The sequence below is a fragment of the Anas platyrhynchos genome, chromosome 1 (genome assembly GCF_047663525.1).
Source record: "Anas platyrhynchos isolate ZD024472 breed Pekin duck chromosome 1, IASCAAS_PekinDuck_T2T, whole genome shotgun sequence".
Classification (NCBI taxonomy): Eukaryota; Metazoa; Chordata; class Aves; order Anseriformes; family Anatidae; genus Anas; species Anas platyrhynchos.
The window spans coordinates 13,601,640-13,623,607 of NC_092587.1; the positions used below are offsets into that span (position 1 = coordinate 13,601,640).

General features: G+C 43.6%; 1 protein-coding gene and 1 long non-coding RNA gene across 3 annotated transcripts in view; one reads left to right on the forward strand and one right to left on the reverse strand.

Moving 5' to 3' along the window:
* RELN (reelin) overlaps window positions 1-15,651 on the reverse strand; it is a 286,969-nt gene extending 271,318 nt beyond the window's left edge. For both annotated transcript variants that reach the window (XM_027459428.3, XM_072031502.1), the window contains exon 1: window positions 15,137-15,651. In XM_027459428.3, the coding sequence (XP_027315229.3) occupies window positions 15,137-15,371 (235 nt within the window). In that variant the 5' untranslated portion in view covers window positions 15,372-15,651. The remainder of the gene's footprint in view (window positions 1-15,136) is intronic.
* LOC119718072 (uncharacterized) lies at window positions 15,366-21,131 on the forward strand. Its single transcript, XR_005268674.2, has 3 exons — window positions 15,366-15,485; window positions 16,200-16,292; window positions 19,973-21,131. It is a non-coding gene; the product is annotated as an uncharacterized lncRNA (long non-coding RNA).
* The last annotated feature ends 837 nt before the right edge of the window (window positions 21,132-21,968 follow it).

Sequence of the window (21,968 nt, forward strand, 5' to 3'; positions counted from 1 at the left end):
GGGACTGCTTTTGAAGGCTTTTATAATTAGCTTTTCTATTGTGTCCTCTAATACCTCCTCTGGCTTTAGACTTACTTTTTTCTGTTCACCACCTCCTGAACATATGGTGGTAAATATGCAGCATGCTGTGAGCTTCACCTGGAGTCTACTTACAATATATCTGCAATGTAAATAACAGACTTCATGTCAGTCAATTAATCACACACCAGTGGTTGGCAGAGGGCAGGCAGATTGCAGGAAGAGAAATTGGTAAGTGGTGTCTTGATCAGCATTGGACTTGAAAGTATTAAACATTACCTAAGCCAGAGTGCTTCTGTGGTATCACTGCTTTTGCCTAAAAACACTCCTTACAATTGCATTAGACCCTGAGTTTGCTTGATACCGTAAAGACTTGTCTAAAGGCCAAGGACCACTTTGACAAAATTTCACCCACTGGAGTCACAATCCCATTTGTATCCAAATGTAAATTTCATACAAAAACTAAATTAAGTGTAAAGTGATCCCAGGATGATATGCAAATTTAAATATTGCCACTCAGGTGTTTCTTTGTTTGTATGTGTGTGAAACTAATGCAAATAAATTACTTTACATACGTGTTTTATTATTTTTATTGTGACAATGCATATGAGCAAGACAAACTACTTTGTTTACTTGATTCACTTTATTTAACTCAAGGGATTCATATGCATATCATCAATTATAGTCACAAATTGTTTTGTGTGTTAAAAAAAAAAAAAAAAGCACTCTCTTCTTCAACAGAACTTTTCTAATTTGAAGATCTCAAAGGATTTTCTGTGCTACATTAAAATTCTTATAATTCCCACAAAGGACAAGTGAAAATATAGAAATAAATCATTTAATTTTTAAATGCACTGTTGCAAAGCACAGCACACCACTAGATCAGCCTTTGGCTTAAAAGCCATTGACTTCTGATGGTTTCTACCTAATGACTTCCATCAAGCTTTCAGGTATTTGCTGTCTTTACAACCTGTAACTCTACTTTAGATTTGATTGAAATTAACCAATACATTCAAAAGGGAGGAGAACAGGCAGTGTAGTTGGAATGCCTTCGAAAAGAGCTTGTTCACCTAAATTTGCTTCAGGGGAAAATACATTTATTTTCAAGCATAAGCATGCAGAAAATGCAACCACACCACAGAAATGTGAAGAACATTTATTTAGCATATCGATCTTACTACAATGTCCTACTCTGCCAATGGGAACAGCTGTAAAGCGGCAGAAGCAATAAGCACATACATAGACATTTTAATATTATGGACATTATAACGCAGTGGACCTAATCACACAAATAAAGGGAAGTTTAGGTTCTAAAGTATAGCAACTCTTGAAGATGTGTGCAAGCTAGCAAGGTTAATTTCTTTAATAGATTTTAGAGGATGTAACTTTGAAGAATTTCGATGGGTAGAACAAAAAGCATAAACAGCCCCGGGAGAGGCCAAGGAGCACCACCCAGCTTTTGGGGGAAGCTGGGAGGCAATTTCAGAGCATCTTAGCTCAGGTCAGACCCAGCCTCCTCTCCAAGAGCCACTGTCAGCCCAAGCAGCAAGCAGCACCAGTGGAAGCACCAGCGGTGGACACGCTACTGATGGCCAACCAAGCTTGGGAACAGCCGGCACCCAAGTTGTCCTGAGAAAACATTGGGCAGAAAACTCAGCACACCAAATCCCTGGGCATCTATATCTCCTTGATTTTCCCTCCTAACTGTAGGCATATAACTATTAACACACCACAGTTTTGAAGCCTGAATGGTATGGTGCACCATTGGCATGGCTGCAGGCTGGAGCACGGTAAGACCATGTCCAGGCCATGTGGGGAGCAGGGTTGAGGGTTAGTTAAGACCAGCTCCTTCTGGGACAGACCAGCCATTTCAAACACTTCAGTCCAGCATCCCTCACTGGATTCAATTAAAGCGCTTTTTTTCCTCCATCCAGGGCTTGTCCAGGGAGCGAGACTTGAGTGGGAAACAAAGACAAGCCCTGAGGCAGAATATCTGATAATATTTCTAAGTTAATTTATAATCATAATGATTTTGCTCTTAAAAGATCAAGGAAGTAAGATGGTGTTGTGATTAAGGTGCAGAATATCTAATGTGAGAGGTGCATAAAAAGAAATCAAGGAGTGCTATCCATCAGGAAGATAACTGGAAAAAGATCAAGTTTTCCCCCATCCTCACTATAAATCTTTCACTGAGGAGAACGAATGGGATATAAAGAACAAGAATTTCAAAAAAAAAAAAAAAAAAAGAGAAAAAAAAAGAAAAAGGAGACGTGTTAAACACTACCTAACAAGCTTCATGACATGAGCACAAAAGTCTTAAATTCAATGTCATAAATTCAATACCATCAAAAGATTCAGCTACTACGTCCTTAGAGACGGCACTGTGTAAGTCAAGCACAATATTAAAAGACACTAAAATCTTTAATATATGTTAAATATTTTAAATTCATAGATCCAATTCACAGAAATATCACAGAAGCATCATCAGCCATTTTTCCTTTCTGTCACATCTTTTAATAGATGTGCCATATTTTCTACAATTAAAAGATGGCCCAAATGGTTTACAGAAAATGGATAATCCACAAAACTGCCCTTGTGGACATGACTGTATCTAATCATTATGGCTGCTCCAACAAACACACCCAAATATACTAAAATTAATACCTGTATATGTTTAAATTACCACTTGGAAAGAGATTAGATTTCAAGCACCTCATCTATCCCCAGAGGCAGCATGCATTGATTACTCCTTACAGGTATTTTCATGGGGAAAATACCTTGTTCAGAAGTACTGAATAATGTGATATTGCTGTATATAAAACCTTTCCTTTTGGTTTTATATTTAGGGCACATAAGCCTTTAGTTTCTGTTTAAATGTTCTAATCTTCTTAACGGTATAATCAAGCCTCTAATATGTAATATTGTAAGTTTATATTTAGAAGGAATAACCATCATGTTAGTGGTGATGGACATATCTCTCCATTCATCTAACTGAATTACCCTAGATAAATCCCTTTTCCCAATTCATTTTTTGCAGGAACAGCAAGCAGCTTTATTTTATTTAAAAGCAAATAGTACAGTTGCAAGATATTTATAGTTAGTATGTAAAAATCCTGCTGTAATTTTGAGAAATGCTTTTCTTCCTCCATGTCTTGTAGATTTTTGGATGACACAGGATTTTGCAGGCTACAAATTCAATAAAAAGTATTCGCATCCTGAACAGGTCACAGAAACTTAAATTATGTCTATATCCTTCAACAGCATTGTGTTCTTGGAAAGTAAAAATGAGCTTCACTTCCTTTAAGGAAGTTTATATTTAGGCATATCACAGGGATCCTTTTTCTGTAAGTGGAATTGGGAGTTCTCCCAGCGATTCCTAATTTCCCCACATGATATTAACAGTTAAGTGACACTTAAAAGGCTCCCTCACCAATACAAAAACTAAGCCAGAACTAAGCCACAGGAATGGACTCTTCCTGGGAGATACTGAAGGGGATTTTCCAGATACCAGGCGGTTGGGCTGTGTTTTGGCATGTGACAGGAATTACGGTAGGCCTTGCCATCACACAGTCAGTCAGCATAATAAATAGTTACTAAGTACCCAGGATCCCGAAATATATATTAAAATCTCTGCCACCCCACTCACATATATTTCCTTGTTTGCCTCTTCTTCCTATTCTGAAGAGAACATTAAATCATTAGTCACCCAACACATGTAACTATTTATCCCAGCAGGGATCAGATTGCTGCAACAGAAAGACTGAAGAAGCAACAAAGCATCCAGATATGTAACAAAGGGTATCATGGAATATGCTCTTAAATGTGTAACTAAAAGAAAGGTCAAGCAGCTTATTATCCTGCTGTTATACTTTCATCATATGTAAAAATTTCCATATTGTTCTGGAGGAACACAGGAATGTGTTCCTCAATGTGGTTTTATCATTCATTCTTACTTTGCCCTGGCTGTAAATACCTACAGAAGGTACCAGCAAGTTACACCCAAAAGTAAAAAGGCCATCACATTCTGGTCTAGCTAATTACAAAGGCACTGATCTCTTTTTATACTAAAGTACAGTGCTCTTGACACTAGGGGAAAAAAAAAAAAAAGGCACAAAAAAAGATGATTCCCCTCTGATTTACATTCATTACAAGTACTTTGCGTGATGAACACCATAAACACATGTTAAATTCAGCAGAACAGATGAGAACCAAAGTGGTGTACAGCTGGAACTTAATCCAGATCTTTTGACCAGGTTTCTTACTGATACATCCATCTAGCAGTCTGGGGGGAGGGTCAATAGCTGGAAGTTGTCAATCCAGCTATGTTCTGTGAACAATGAGATCAGCTTTTTCCAAAAGAGACAGAAGAGAAGAATCAAACCTCACTAAAATCTGCATGTTGTGCATCTTTAAACCAGGGCCCAGTCCCTTTTCACTCAATCTGTAGATATCATACCTATGTTAGTGAAGTCCTCTTTATCCAGACAGACAGGATATGAGCTAAACCACCCCAGCACAAAAGGAACTTGTATTTGATATGAGATTTGTGTTAGAAATATTTCCTTCTGGAGCTATGTCCAATCTTATTCTCTGCAATGTCTCTGAAATATGTCAACACCCTTTCCCTAATCCAGGCTTTCTTCTAATTCCACTACCTTGCCTAGGCTTCTTGGGGCAATAAATTGTTGTTTTTATGCCTTGCTTAACAGAGTTAGCTGAAAACTTTAAATGTTATTTTATATATATTATATATATATTATATATTATTTATTATATTATATAAACATTATATTATTTTTCAGCATTGAAGGGGCCAAACTAACTTGCCTGGAATGGGGTAAAATCAGAGCTGCTATTCTAAAAGCCATGCATTTTTCCCAGAAAATCAGGAGTGTCCCTGTTTCATTTGCCATGGACAACTGCAGGGAAGGAAAAATTTCCATACAGGTTGCGGAGGTTGGGGGTGATACAGGTGGTGAAATAGAATCAGAGACTAGATGAGCACCAGTGAAAACACAATGTTGTGCTGCACCATGTGCACTGAGCTTGTGTGTTTCCTTCAGGACCCTGCCTACTCCCTCAGGCTGGCTCATCCCTTCTCCATCCACCTCTTGGCACCAGAAACCAGGGGTCAGCCTCACCGTGAGGCAGCACTGCCCCGGCAGAGATAGAAACTACAATCCACGTGTTCATTTAAAGGAATAGATTCATAAATTTTTCCAACATGTCAGACATAATGTCTGATTTTTATTTGTCAGGGATTTGACCAGTCTAAAGGTGTGATGTACTGTGCTTAATAGTTACTATATGAGTGCTGTGTATTATGAAAAATCAACATGCTCTAGAGAAACTGTCTGTCTGTCTGCCTGTCTATCTATCTATCTGTCTATCTCCCTATTTCTGACTGCTTGCAGCTAGAGAATACTTGGTAAGTGCAACAAGTGCAAGCTTTGCAAATCTGGAATGAAAGGCTAATAGACGTGGCACAAGTCGCTAATGAGTACCCAGCAGTGTTTCTTAGCAGTCAGTGATGTCCATTCAGGAGAAATATTGTACTGCAATTAATTTTTCAATGTGTGTTTTGTTGGTGGTGGTTTTTTTTTGTTTTGTTTTGTTTTTCCCCAGAAGGAAATTGCTGCACATACCAGGAGAATTTGTTCTCTTAATATCACCAGCTGGGAAAAGGGGTCCTGGGGGGACTTGTACATTGGGTTTTTAGATAAAGACCCAAAAGAACAGTAACCAGTGTATAGCACAGCAGCATCTTTGCTCAAAGACAGTTTAGAGGTGTTTTTGTTTTGTTTTAAAAAAAAAAAAAAAAAAAAAAAAGAAACGATTTGTACTAAGAAAACAGCCAGATGCCATAGCACTGGCTTTCTCTCAGTGATGAATGGTGTGAAAGCTCCCTAACATCTGCTACCACTTGATGAAACAAAACTTCCTTCTCTTTGAGTAGAAAGGTCCACAGAGGCTTATAGGAGTAATCTGGGCTGCCAGAGGCTGGGGAGAGACCTGGCCAAGCCCCCATCTTTTCATCTCCTCTGGCTGAGGCAAACTCCGCAACCATCACAGCCCCATTATAATTCTGTAATTTTCACTCCATGTTGACAACATGCTGAAGGAAAAGCACAGCGATGAAGAACATTGGGGATGATTTCTCTTAATGAGATAAACCTGCATCTCTCGATGCTAATTCTAAGTCTGCTCTGAACAGTTTGCTTCTATTTGAGGCGAGCAGCTCTGTAAATATCATTCTGGGGGGTGGGGGGGGGAAATATATAGATATATAAAAATAAAACAAGGATAATTTTAGAGAAATTAAGACCTATTTATCTAGTTAAATAGCTGCCGATTCTATAGATGCACTATAACAGGTTTTCAAGTTTGGAAACAGAAATGTCCTCTAAATGTAGACATCCAGAAGGAGAAAAGTGATAGATCTCCTCTAAGGCTTTTTTACTGAAAGACTGAATTGGGGGAAAAAAAATCTGCTGAGGAAAAAAACTGAACAATGACTAGATGTAAAGGAAAATGTGGTCAATGTATACATCAGAAGGCATATAGCAACCGCAGGTATCATTATAGAAAACACGAGTTTGTTACCTTGGTAATGGCAGTATTGCTACCAGCTGCACTTCAGTGCCTTAAAGAGCAAATTATTATTCTGTAATTTATTTTGGGAACAAATGCGAGGGGAGTCGTGAGGGTTACTTATTTGAATCAAGTCTGTTCAGTGGCCGGAAATTAAATGGTCAACTTGTCAGAAGTAGAATTGTTTGATTTTTGGTTCAGTGACCAAAATGAAAAGAAAAAGAAAGAAAAAGAGATCAGCTTGGGTTAACATAAAAGAAGAAGTACTGAGGGGCTTAACACAAAAAAATAAATTAAAATATCAGTTAGGTCAATATGAAAATCTTCAATGAACCCAAAAAAATGGGATAAAGAATTTTGTTCAAGCAGAAAAGTCTCATTTCATTTTCTGATTATGTGGTTAACTTTTTTTTCTTTTCTTTTTCATAGTTTTTCAATTAAGATACTTTTCCAAAACAGAATTCAAAACTTTGTATTGAAAATGTCAACAAAGTATTTCAAATGCTTCACTTTCCCTCCATTTTCCAGTACAACATATACCAAATTTTACACTGTTACACAATCAGTTTTCATCCTCCTCAAAATGAAATTTTAAATGAATTTATTACTCCTTACAAACACAACAATTCTAGATGAACCAGTTATAAAGTTCTGTGTCTCACACAAGAATACTATCAGCTTGAAAACCCATCTGACGGGATATCAGTTATCAACAAGTCAACTTGTAATAATTGGAAAGCATAAAAATATTTGCCAGAGGTTTTTGATCTTCGTGCCATCCGGAGCGATGTTAAGGCTACAGTCTTTCGGGGCCAGAATCAGAGCAATTGGTCTACAAAAATGTTTATCTTTGGAGTTTAACCAGAAGTCCCTTATTTCAAACATACTAGGAAGAGTTTTTTACAGCACTTGATAGCAGGGAATCTTTAATTTTAAGACCTGGCACCCCACAAACGAGCCTGCTTGCTGCAGTACATGGCTGCGCAGCTCTTTGTTAGACCCAGATCTTTGTCTGGGTCAGTGGTGCTGTTTGGTTTCTTTCTGCATTTCGTCGTATTGATAATCATTTCACCCCATGTCCAGATGAATGTGTCTAATTCTGGAAGGAGGCTTGTTTCCTCTACCAGCATATTTCCCCTGTGAGACAGGAACACTGGAAGGTTATTCTGGCCTGGAAACCATAGCTTTTTCTAGCCAGAAAGATAAATTTTATCTATATTTCTTGTTCTTTCCTATCTATTGTATTGTCCTGGAGAGCAGTGGGAAAAGTGGAACCAAGTGGCAGTGACCTCGCCAAGCCCAGTGACGTGATGAATGACTTCTCACATCCCGGGGCCTGACACAGGGAGAGGTCGCAGAGGGTTGTGCTGCTGTTTTTGGATGTTAAAAGGTCAATCACCTGCTCATCGCTTGCATTTATCATGCAGAGAGAGCTCTCAGGGGCAGGACCCATACAGCAAACCTGTGAACTAGTCCTCTTCAAGAGCATGGCCAACATACACAGGAAAAATGGCTTTCAACCTGAGCCAGCATGCCCTTGCTAACTCACTTATAAATATGCTACCAGAAGTTTTTGAAACTTATAATGCAGGGTAAAGCCTGCACCTGAAGAGAGATGGATTTGTTGCCTGCTGTCACGCCAGGCTCTCACAGGCAACAGACTTGGGCTGGAAAGCTCCATTGATTTCACCCCCTGAGGAGACACTTGTGAAGCTCTCACAACCAATATTAATATCAAAGTGTCTAGACAGAAGCTGGGAACAGCCTGCTTTGTTCCCAGGTCCCCACCAGGATGAAGAAATATGGCAATAGGGACTTTACAAAGACCTCAGGAAAACAGCTACTGCTTTGCAATAAAAGTCACTGGAAGCAGATGAGTTTCTCGTCTGCTCCTCTACAACTTCTGCAGACCCCTCGCGTCCAGCTCTTCCAGACACCTCCTACTTTCCAGGCTCCAGTGTTAATGCAGAGAGCATTGCCTACAGCATCTGGTGAAGGAACACTACCAGGCAAGTCACGGACATCTTGATTCCCTGGGAAGATGAAGGATCCCAATGGGGAGGAGGGAGAGGAGCCAAGGGTCCCAGTGTCTCTATGGAGGTTGCTACCTGCACATATATCCCACATACCAGGCTCCCAAAACGGAATGTCCCCTGTGGATGGGACCTGAGCACGGTGGAGGGAGACCTGGGAGAAGTTCCCTTTGGCATGCCTCTGAGGGATTTCTACCTCTGTAATGCCATTACCTCGACACAGCCCACACCACACTGACCTTGGGGTCCACCCTAAGGATGTAATTTTCCAGGTCTGACCCCAGGGAAGGGTGAACAGAAAAGGCAGCAGGCTTTGCAAGAAGGAATCACCTAAGAATTTGGGAAGGTCTTTTCCACAAGCAATCTATTCTTGGACTTTGGTCAATGGTAAAAGTTGCATTGTAAGAGCGTGCACTATGTTTATACCGGTGGCCAGTCACAACTGGGAAAAAAAAAAAAAAAAAAAAAAAAAGCATGAATGACACAAATATTCCAGACACACATTTGCACTCTATGCACCTTTTATGGCTGATGAAAAGGCAGGAAATGTTAACACAAAGAAAGGAAGCATGTTAAAAAGACTGAAACTTTCATCAGAGACTATTGAAATTCTCACACCAAGGACTGGTCGGAAAGGTTCCTTGTTCTCAGAGGTAAGACAGTGCCACTTCCTTCCCTCTTCATGCAGCAAACACTCATGGCAAATCTAAACCACAGCTGTAGGGCATGAGACACACACAGCTAATAGAGCTTGCATCTGAGTACATCTCAGTCGTATTGTCAGGTCTGTCATCAGGTGGAAAATCATACCTCGATCAGTCGATGTGCAAATACTGCATTATTGCACTTATTAAAGGGCAAGAGTATTTCAAAAGCAGTGGTCTTTAAAAACTCAGATCAACAGAACAATGAGGAAAATTAAAAGTGTTGACAGCCTACAGTCTCACCTGTGTTCTACCTGAGGAAGCAACACAATTTTGGTGGAATAGTCAATGCAAAAACATTAGAGAGTTGCACTGCATGCCGACGTGACACAGCAGTCTACTTACAAGATGTTTACTGGTCAACCTAGGTCTGAAGTAGAAGGCTTATATCTATCTATATATATATGCACACAGGAACATAATATCTTGATACATATCTATATATAAAATTACAACTTTTAGTTATTTATAAGAAAAGTAACTTAAAAAAAAATCTACCTAAAAGCTGTTACCATGGACAGGTTTCAACAATTCCATTGATACGTGTTCAAAAATATGTTCTTTAAACTCAAAAAGAAGAAAACACATGCAATACCCTCACTGAGGGAGTACTTTTGCATCCTTTCACCACTGTGGGAGTCCTTCTGTCCAGGGGGATGTGCTGTGGGGACAGCCCAGGCAGTGAGGAAGAGCAATTTCTAACGCACAGACATGCCGAGCACAACCAGCCCCATGCAGACCAGTAACTCCAACCATATCATTTCTGTCCTACAGTCAGATGCCACCTGCCAAATGTGGGTCAGGCTGGCACGCTGTGCTGACCATGATTTCTGTTATTTGGGGCAATCAATGCTCTTTTGCAGGGGGGAGCAACCCCCTGATGGGGGGAGAAAGGATTTAAGCAGAGATTACATCTCTCTTGCAAATTTGCAAGAAAGGGCTGATGGAAGCCTTTGTGGACTTCCTACCTCCTTTTATAAATCCCATGTCTGACCGTATCTATGGCTGAGCCATCTGCTGACTGCTTATTTGGCCCAGGAATGAGAATGATGACAGCTGAACTCATTACATTTTAACTTCTTCCCTAGCGAAACATCATGACCCTGTCTACCTTTTTCTTTCAAGGTTCTGGTCAAGAGATCTTCAAAGCAGAACTTTTTAAAATTTGTAAACATACATCACACGAACTCTGGGACCAAACAAGAGCTTCAGAAGTAGAGATAATCTGTTAGACAAGGTAAAGGTATAAGAAAATTCACTCAAAACCATACTAAGTAAGGCTCAGATCCGATACACTCAAACCGCAGACCACGTAAAGAACAAACCAAAATATTTAGAAATCTGTTGTATTTTTGTGAACTTTGGTTTATGCACAAAAATCCCAACCACAGCGTAGCATAGCCAGGACAAGCTCTGCGGGCACTGGTGGATGAGGACTTTATGTAAATGCTGGCCCCAGAAGAAAGTGTCAATGTGCTATGAAACATTTATGTCGCTGCAGGATGCTGCTAAAGACCTGACAGGAAAGAAGAGTCATGAAGATCAAGGGTATCCCCCACTCTTAATAAATCTCTTGCCATTGTTACTTATTGCCATCATCATGTTTTTAATTTAAAAGTTCTTTAAGAGTTACAGAATAAATCCCAGGAGCTAATTGGACTCCCATGAGCAAAACTTTCTACATGTTCCTGCAATTTAAAACAAAAAAATTATGCCTGTCTCCATTCTTCCAAATATCTGAGCAGGGTATAAGTAGATGAGAAAAATGCTTTTGAGAGAATATCCTGCAAAAGATTCAAAAAGCTGACATAGTTCTCAGAATGATGCTGGAAAACATGGATAAAAACCTGCTCTTCTCATACCCATGCACCATCATTAACATCACATTCTCTGCACTTTTTACTTCTGCTCTCTCACAAAAACCTCTCTACACTTTGGCATAACTGACAGAGAAGATGCCGTCACCAAGTCTCAGCAACTCTCTTATAACCCTGTTTCTCCATACCTCAAGCAGTATCACTTCTTACTCCCCAGTTATTTTTTCTCTTACCCCTTCCTTCATCTCAGATTCCAACACAGGTTTTTTATTTTTTATTAATATGAACAATCAGAATCAACAATAAAAATATCCAGCAGATCAGCCTGGTACCAAAAATGTAAGTAACCCTAATGAAAACAGGTACTAAGTCACAATCTCTATTTAAATACAGTGGCTAAGTAACAAAGGTGGACTTGGCCAGACTTTGAACAACTTTTTTATCAGTGCTGAAAGAGTGCATAACTACCACTTAAAATAGTTGAAAACATTTTTTTACAACCTATCAAAGCAGTGGTTCCAGACAATATACAGTATATCTAAGAATAGTAACAGTCATTGATGGAAACTGATAACATTTGGGGACTGAAGGTTAATCAGTTCTGGGAAAAAAAAAAAAAAAAAAAAGGAACAATGGAGAGTGAAATAGAAACTCAAGTCTCATTAAAGGAAACTATTTTAAGGGTAGAATTATGAGTTTTAACAGCAATCATGGGAAGCCAGTTCAAAGTTGTTCTTAAAAGTTCTAAATATGAAACCTTGGGAAAAGGGCACTGTTTGGAGTGACAACAAAGCCTTTTTTTTTTTTTTTGAGGGATAAGAAAAAATAAAGTGTAAAGGATCCTCCCCTCTCCCCCCCCCCCTTTTTTTTTTTAATACTACAAATCTGAGAGTTCATTTTTTAAATTTCTGGGATTAAGGATAGTGAAAATTCAATTTTCAGTCATGCTTTAGTTTCTTTATGCAATTCCAACGTACTTATCTGCCTGCAAATCATAGGACACACTCCCAGCACTGTAGGCAAACTGTCATGAATGACCAAAATTGACCGCAGATTGGAAATAAATCCAAAAGAACTTGTATAAAAAATTTCAATTTGTACTTTTTTTTTTTTTTTAATCTTGAAGAAATTGTATTCTGCTTTGTAGATTACTGTGGAAAACCCAGGGGAGAAAGAAAATAGGAGCACTCCTATTTAACAGCAAATCTCCGAGCAAGCCTTGATGCAGCCCAGCTCTTAAGCACACTTGGCTTGAAGGAAGCTGAGCAGGTGCCTATGTTAAACAAGTGCACACTTTGTCAGTTTGGATTTGAGCAAGTGCATAAGTGCTTTGCCAGCTCAAGGACTTAATTAAATTTAATATAAGCTAATTCAAGGAATAAAAGTCTGCCAAAGGTAATAAAACTGTTTACCAATTTATCAAATCAGCCCTGTATACAAAAGAGCATATTTATGTGCGGCGTAGTTCTGTTCCTATTCAATCAGTCAATGCATTTTTAAATATTTACTGATTGCAGGAATAGGGCCAAATTGGGAGCCTTTTTAAGGGCTGGGGATGAAGCACTGAACACCAAAGTATCCAATTTACCTATGCAAAGTAGGGAATATCATTGCCTTAATTTTAATTGTGAAGTTCAGAGGCATGGAGAAATAAAGTGCTGGATCCAGTGTGTCGGATAAATCACTTGCAGAAGCCCTGGTGCTTGCCTGATGCCCCATCTTCCCCAGCAGAGCCCTTTCCTCTCCCAGGGCACAGGCAGCACAAGGGACAGTTGGGCAGATGGATGTGAGCCAGTGTCACAGCTCTGCTGGCTGCACGGTGGCTTCACTCCCACCCTGAGGACCCAAAGGAGCGTGTAAACAAATTAGCAGAAAGTTGTTAGCTGCCTTTTCTTTTTTTTTTTTTTTTTCGGGTGGGTGGGTGGTTTTTTGGTTTGTTTGTTTGTCACTATTTCTTCTCTTCCAGACCTTGACATATGGCTTCACCCGATTCACTCATCTTTGAATTTGATGCTCCTGGGTGCTGCTGTCCCCTGCCACTGGGACTGCGGAGCAGAGACAGCGTGCAAACCAGAGCCTCCCTGGACCTTGCAAAGAGTCAGAGCACTGTGTCTCAATGTCCTCTCTGCACAGGTGAATTGGCATTTGCACATTTACAAATCCGGCTTTGCCCTGTGTTTCTGTACTGCATTCAAAACTCCACCTCTCTGTTTGCACAAGACCACCTTTAAAGTTTGATTTTTAAATGATAAATGCTGCCGTGCGCACTGGCACTTGCCATTATCATTAAACTGAACTACATAAAAGCCCAGATTGCTTCAAATTATTTCTTCAGGTCGTAAACTTCTTTTCCTCGTGCTGTATTTAACACTGAGAATTTTTTAATTTTGAAATACTCAAACGAGATATTTCAAAATATCTAACTAAGGGCGCTTGGCTGAAGGATATGTCTATTGCGCCGAGCACAGCAAGCAAGGGGTGCTTCTTGCCTTGCTTTAGCACACTTAGGTGTTTAATCGATGCACAGAATAGGAGAAAAAAAAATATATATATATATATAGCGTTGCAAGCTATGAGCAGGGAGTGAGGCTGGCTCACGTCGGGGCATAGCTTCAACTTGTAGGCACAAGTTAGCTGCCAAGTTCAGCCTCTGCACTTTCTTCTGGGCACGCACGACCCGGCATCATCATCATCATCTTCATCAACACCACCACCACAACCAGCAGCAGCAGCAGCAGCAGCAGCAGCAGTAGCAGCAGCTCCCGCACAGCTCGGGACACCCCGCGACAGCCGGGAGCGGCTGAAAAAGGAGCCGAGGAGGTGGCTCCGATGCAAACCAGCGGGGGGAAACCCTCCCCTGCCCACCTGCAGGAGCCGGCGCTCCTCGGGGCCGTCTCACCACCAAACCCCGCTCCTCACCACTGCCGCCCGCAGTCCCAGCGGGAGCCTCCCCGCAGCGGCACCGCGCCCCCCCCCGCCCCCCGGGTCCCCCAGGGGGCTCCTCGCTTGCAAACCGCTGCAAAAAGCGTTGTTCAGGAGCCTGAGCCGCGCTGCAAAACCTCCAGAGTCTGGCATTGTCAAGAGGGAAATTCTAGCCTTTTTTTTTTTTTTTTCCTTCCCACCCCCCACCCCAGTAGAATTAAGGCTCAGCAGGTTGAATGCAATTGAAGCGGTCCGAGGGCGTGTTACGGGCTGGAAGATGCGGGGCGCCAAAGAAAAAACCGAGCATGATGTAATTGATGTATGCGGGGAGGTAAAAAGGGCACCAGTACTTTAAAAGCCAAAGTTTCGCATGGGTTTAGGAAGAAGTGCGTTGTTAAAGGCTGTGCAGAGGGAAAAACTTCAGGTCTTGTGCAAATGAACGTTTGGTGGTGGTGCTCTGTGCGCAACAAAAAGAAACCCGTCGGAGCGGCCGCGTAACTCTGAAGTCCTGCGATTTACTTAGGACTTCAGTTCTGGGCTGGAATATGTCACAGTCGGGAGTTTTACTCCAGCTTTAATCAGGGGCTAGCACACGGCATCTTTTTCCGAGCGAGGCGCCTGAAATACAGACCTACATTTCTTTTTTCCTGACTTCTGAATGCTCACCGCAACTTCGCGCTCATTGTGCAGCGCCGCAAACCCTAAAGCAGGCGCGGGGGGGGGAAGAAGAAGCAGGACTGCACCTCGGAGCACTCTCCCCTGAACCAAACCCCTTTGCCACAAAGTTTTCCGCGCGGGGAGGTGACGAGAAAGCTGCGAGCGGCGCAGCCCCCTGCTCGCCCACGCGGGGCTGCCCGGGGGGAGCATCCTTGCGCCTCCAGCCCCGCACACCCCACGGACCCTCCTCTCCCGCTCCAGGCTGCTTGCAAAAAGCTACCTGGATATATATATATATATTTTTGTTGTTATCCTCCCCCTAAACTCGTGTCCGCAGCCGGGACGCCCCCCCTCCCACCCCTACCCCACAGTGGGGGGCTTCCCCACCACCTACCGTGGTACTCGTGGCCGGGCACGTAGGCGGCGGGGTTGCCGGCGATGTGGAGGGCGATGAGCACCTCGCCCTGCTCGCCGTCCCCCTCCAGCTCGCCGTGGTGGGTGCAGAGGAAGAAGAAGGGCGAGAAGCGGGCCCGGGGGGGGGCGGCAGCCCGGCCGGCCGCCAGCAGGGTGCCCAGGGCGGCCAGCAGCAGGCAGGGCCAGCCCCCGGGGACCCCCCGCCGCCGCTCCATGCTGCTGCCGCCGGCGCCGCTCGGGCATCCAGGGCGCGGCGGGGCCACCGCGCTGCTCCGCGCCGCTCCGCGGGGACGGCACGGGACGGACGGCACGGGACGGCACGGGAGAAGGTGGCACGGGACGGGACGGGACGGGACGGGACGGGGTGGGATGGACGGGGTGGCCCCGCGGCTCTCCGCGGCCAAGGGCGGCCCCTCCGCGCCCGCCGAAGGCTGCGCTGGCCCCGCTGTCCCCGCCTGCCGCTGCCGGGGTGCGGGGCACGGAGCTGGGAGCGAGAGGGCTGGGAATAATTTATTTCCCCCGGTGGCGGGGTGGGAGGGAGGGGAAGGTCCCTCCTCCTCCTCCACCTCCTTCTTCTCCTCCTCCTCCTCTTTTTTTTTTTTTTTTTTCCTCCTCCTCCGCCTCCCGCTCCTCGCTCGGGTGCGGGGCTGCGGGATGCGAGCAGGGCTCTGCCGCCCGCCCTTTGTCTGCTCCGGGTCCCTGCCCCTGGGTCCCCGCCCCGGTCCCTGCCCCTGCTCCCCTCCCCAGCACCTGAGTCCCTGCCCCTGCTCCCGTGTCCCTGTCCCGCTGCCCCAGCCCTTGTCTCTTTGCCTCCAGCCCCGTCCCTCAGCCCCGCTCCCTGTCCCTCTGCTCCAGCCCCTGTCCTTTCGCCCCATCCCTCTGTCCCTGTCCCAGTCCCTGTGTGCTCACCCCAGCTCTTCTTCTCCTACACCTCCTCCCCAGCCCCTGCCCTTCTGCCACAGCCCTTCCCACTGCTGCACCCACTGCTGAGGAAAATAATTAAACCTTAAACCTTCTCCCCATCTCCAAAATTACACACACAGGGGGATGTCAGCCCCCCAGGAGTGTGTGCCCAGGAAGAGGAGCAAACCCAGCGGGGGCCACACAGGGAAAGAGCAGCTGAACGCGAAACACTGGTGAGAATAATTCATAGAAACATACATTTTTAACAGAGCAGGGCTGGCAGAGGGACCGCAGCATCCAGGAGATGGGAGCAAACCTCCCAGTGTATAAAGCATCCACCACACTGCTGCTGGATCCCCACCGGTGCCCAGAGACAGCGCGGGTGAGCGTTGGTGACATGATATAACCAGAAAGGAGAGCCTACCTGCCAGCATTTTTTGAAGTGCAAAACTGGCACGGGCTAGGGGCTCCCTCCTGGATTTGTTTCGGTGCCAGAGGGAAAGGCTCCCTCCACGGAGGCGCGAGCCACATGGCAGCTGCCCCACGCCCGTGCAGGCTGCTGGGCTGGCCCACCTCCCACGCAGCTGATGGAGAGCCCGCACGGTGGCCCGGGGGACATCCTCGCCATCTGCCGGACCTGCCTCTACCGCTGGCTCCTCACCGAGCCCGAGTTCACCGCCACCAGCAAAAACTTTGCTGCGGTTTTCCCGTCTCATCTCACGTCGTGGATGGAGCCAGGCCATGTCCCTCATTGGCGTGGATGGGGAGAGGCACGGTGACACGCTCCTCCATGAAGGCACCAGAAGAGGCTCCAGTGCAGGGGACATCCAGCTCTCCCCGCCGCTCCAGCTGGCGGCCGTCCCGGGCCACTGCCTTGGAAACTGAGCTCCTCGTCACTCTGGCTCCCAGTCTTCCTTTTTTGCTGGCTTATTTATTTTTCAGCTATGGGTATTTGTTTGTTTTGGATTTTTTTTTAACATCTGTGCCTCCTCCATAAATTTCACTGCTTGTAAAAGTGATGGGCTCGCATCATTTCCTCGTGCCAAAGTCTCATGCAGGCATAGGCTGTGCAGGCTCACTCCAAAACTGCTGCCCCTGGGATGCATTGGCCCCGGCGTGCTCCCGCTTCCTTCTGCCTGGCTCTCACCATCGACTCGGGCTGTGCCAGAGTTCATGAGGGGCTTGCACTGCCCAAAAACATGTGGACTCACATCTTCCTTGGTCAGCATCCATGGGAGCTTGGGGGCTGCCTAGAGCAGCCAGCAGTTATTCCCTAAAGAAGAAAGTGGCAGGGGAAGGGGGCAATTTGTGCCCACTGCTGCAGGAGTTGGTCCCCAGCTCCACATGAGCTGCCAGCAATGCCTTTATTTATTTTTCTACCAAGAGATAATTCTCTAAATAAGCTTGGGAGCATGGGAGTATCTAATCTGCCAGGGGATTCTGGGGCTCAGTCTCATTCTCACTGAAGTCATTGGGATTTGGATAGGCCCTGTGCTGATGAATTTTAGGCAATTTTCTTTGTTTCCAGTTGTTTAGCACGCAGAGTAGCCTGGACTGTCAGTGTGGCTGGTGCATCCCTCTCCTCTAAGAGCCACCTGTGTTACTTAGCAGCGAGGGAAAATCCAGCAAAGGAGCATGAAAAGGGCAACATCTCCACTTGGAAGTACCATGCCTAGCCTTAGCCATCTCCTTCCTCCATTTCTGTATTTTTTGCCTCTCTCTCCCTTTTCTCCTTTGTTTTTACTGTTTCACAGCATCTCTCACCTCTTCCTTGAAGGGAAGGGAAGCCCCGGATCACAGCCTGCATCTTGACTGTACCTGGGGCTGACATCTGCAGAAGCCCTGGGCCACTAATCTCGAGGGACACAAGGGGACTGTTTGGGTCCTTCCACCACTAGCAGCAGTGTAACAGACCCTTACACCAGAGAAGATACCTGCCTTCCTGGCTCCTCATCACCCAGGTCAAAAAGTGCTTCCCAAAACTATCCTGCAGATTTCAGGCTCATCTTTGCATGGAAGAGCGATGCCAATGATGCCCACCAACAAAACAGGGGGACCTGGGGTATTGCAAAAACCACTAAGCCGTGGTTATGTGAGTTCCTATAATAGTGGGAACTGTCTGATGAAGATGAGACGTTGATGCAATGTTATAGACCATAATTTACCATTCATCCTTCTCCTACTGACAGCAAGATTAAGATATTATTATTAATAATAACAATAGCATAGTTTATTTAAGAAAAACAACCAGGACCAACCTGCCCGTAACAAAACAAAAGCTTGTAAAACCATAATAATCTCTATTTTCACACGTCTCTGATCCAAGATTCTTGTGTGAGTTATGACTATTCACTGTTAAAAGCAGAAAGTACCTACTGCTGCAAGACAGGGGTTGCCATGGGCTTTCACCCATCATGTAGTATTTTTTTTAGCACAGAAAACAACGGGGAGTAAATCGAGTTGAGAAATGAGTAAAGATGGTTGTCTGCAATGGAGAATGCAATAGGTGGAATGTAAATAATTACTCGGGAGGTACAGGGCCCTTCCAGGCATGTGCGGCGGGGGGAAATCACAGCACAGATGGACGTGGCTGTGGTCCATATTAATTTATGAAAGTGATTATTCAGGCAGTGGAGCTGCTCACTTCATTCAGGGAGAGAGCTCGCACCCCAAAAGCAGAACAGCAAAGCATGTTGATGAGAGAGGAGCTGCTTTTTTTAACATGGCCATGGCACATCATTCTGCAAGGGCCAGGGGAGGCTGAGGAACAATTAAGCAACACTGAGCAATTAAGACCTTTGCCAGAGCTCTCTGGTTCTGGGTGAAGGCTTTCATGGGAGAATATGGAAAAACACTCTTGTCACTGCTACCACACGGAGAGTCCTGATGCACACCTTGTAAGCTACTTTCTATGACAAAAAATAAGGAAACTGCCAAAGCTTTTTCCGTAATCAGCCGCAAACAACAGAAATACAGACCACCTGGTTGCGAGTACCACTTGTTCTCTGCACTACAGCATATAACTTCTAAAAACAGGACAGCAAGTTGAGGCACTTTTGACTTTCTTATGCTAACAAAGACTTAAAGGTGTAATTTTCAAAGCAAGATATCTCCACCAAACATTTCTATTTTCCACTCATCCATGCGAGCAGGTGCTGTTTTCTCTATGCCTTTCCTCTGGGCCATCAGACAGACACAGAGAGTTGACCTGCTCTTTTTGCTGCTTGGGAGGTTTTGCTAAAGAAAGAGATACCCATGGCTGAAGGAGAGTGATGTGATGGATGTGCAGAAGAACCAACCTTCTGAAGCCGATACCATCAGTGAATTGCTTGTGAGCACTTCACCCTTGAAGAAGTACTGCCACCTTACTAGAGGCAGTGGTACCCCGGGCCTGCAGGCACTGCATCTCGGGCATGTTCTTGTCCTCCAGAGACACAAGGGATGAGCTTTGATGTGCAGCAGATGGTCCTCTGGAGATGGGGAATATAACATGTTCAACAAATGCTTGCACCAGAGCTGCTGCATGCAGCCAGGCCGAGCCAGTCTCTGACATGGGCTGGTAAAACAGAAATTGTTGAGGTAGGCCTCTTGCAAACACAAAATAGAGATCTTCAACACACTTCAGCTCCAGGCTGGGAAGATCTTCCCCAGCCATCCCATGCTCTGGTTGAGGGAAATGAGCGGGGCGGGTGGGCCTGCCCTTGCCGCAGGAAGACAAAGACCTCGTCTCTTCTGGCTGCCAGGAGAGCTGAAGCCTCTCAGAAGTTTGGCTTCAGCAGCACTGAGGCATCTGCCTCGTGAATGCCGGGCAGGAAAGTTAGAAGTAATTAGTAACTAATCGATCTCGCCTCTACTTTCAAAACAAAGTCTTCTGTTCATGAAGTCTTCTTATTTTCTGCTCTTATTTATGCAGGCGCTGCCGCAGCGACTTACCAGAGGGGTCTGGAGCTCTGGAGTGGCCTTGGCCATGCCAAGCAACCCGTTGGGATGAATCCTTTTTTTGTGCGCACAGCTTGTCATAGTCATGTAATAATGCAGCCTTGCCTTGCCAGTTGCATGAACTTTGCTCTTACGTAGAGCCCAAGTCATTTCGAAACAAAGGCCTAAATGTGAAATTACAGGCAACTTCCATGCCTATGTTATTACGAGATTTTAATTTTTCTAGGGTAGGAACAATAGCAACTGTTTGGGTGCTTTATTTTCCAGGGCATGGGTACAATATGCAGCTTCTGTAAACTGACATCTCATGATTTCATCTGAAAATAGAATATTTAACTGTATACACTTTAATCTCTGTTTTATTGCATTTCATTCAAATGTTTTTAAACTTGTATTTCTTTAGTGCTTATTAACTTTAATGAGGTATGAATATAAAAGAGAATATTTAAAGGGTTTTCTTTTTCAAAAAGGCATTTCTTTACAAATGGTGTTGATGTTATCAAATAGGTGAGTCTAAAACCTTAAATTTATTTTTGATCCTCTAGTCATTAAGAAAGAATATAAGATTAAAAAAGAACTCAACAACAAAACAAAACAAAAACTTAAAATCAGGTAACTAGTATTAATGACTTTCTGTTGTCTGGCTTAATAACAGAATTTAAACAAGAGTATATTTAAAGTGTAGGAAGTGTTTATGAGCCAATATCTTATGTATTTTGGTTATTTCTGCAAAATTGCTTTAAAGATTTAAATCTCTTATAACAAATAAACAATGTTTAAGCTTAGATAACAAGGTACTGTGACAGATTTTGAGCTTAGAATTATTCTGAGTATGTAATTCATAAAAATAAAAATTGCTTAAGATAAAAACTCAACAGTCATTACAGGTCTTCATTATTATATACTCCTAATTTGGATGTAATTTCCCTTAATGAATGATTTGGGGCGCAACAAAAGCATAAAAATATACTTGTTTTTTTTTGTTTCTGTTTCTGATTCACTGTGCCAATGTGCCTTAATAACAATGCATGAGGAGTGTATAAATATATTTAAGGAAACTTGATTTGACTCCAGTTATTTACAATTCTAATGTTCAATCTTGCTTTGGAAATCTGATTTTTGATGTATTTTAAATAAACATGTTTTATATAAAGAGGCATCTCCCTCTACAAACATTCATGTCCATGGTTATTGTTTCCTGCTATACATTCACTGCTCTGCATTTCTGTGAAGAAATGCTGGATATTTACACGTTACATGTGCATACTGAAGTTTCCAAGGCTTTCATTAACTTGCAAATATTTATCGTGGGTAGCCTTTATCTGAAGAATTTTTTAAATGTCAGTGGCCACAAAAGAAACCCTTAGTCCATTTTACAGCCTGATTTATCTCTCCACTTCACTATTCTAACCTGAATAACCCTAAGGACCCAAGGTACACAAGGCTAACATGCTAGGACAAATTTAACTGTTTACTTTGCAAAGGAAAGCAGAATGTAAATCCTGAGGAAGTCTATAAAGATATTCCTTCTGTTTTATCTAATGATTGCCAAACTTGCAGAGACCTGGAAACAGCCAATACATTTAACTGTGGGTTTTGAGGATTTTCTCTTATCATTTAAGACATATCTAAAATACACAATGAACAAGATTAAATGTCAGTGAACCTGTGCATGGTGATCCAACATCCAACACGTTTATCTATGGCACACAACTGCAGCTTGCGAGGCCAGAGGCACGTTGAGAAGATGCTTTTTGTTTGTCAAGCGTCTACCACAAAAACTTTCTAGGCTGCAGGTGCAAATACAATCTGAGCAAAATCTGAACTGTGTTTACATCGAAGCCATTTAAAATGCCCACATACTTAGAGAAAACCTGAGAATAATCAAGGACCCCCTTTTGATGGGGATGTTCAGGAGAAAGGTGCTCCCAGGTAGCAGGCTGGGCTGCCAGGATGCCTCCTGCTGTCTC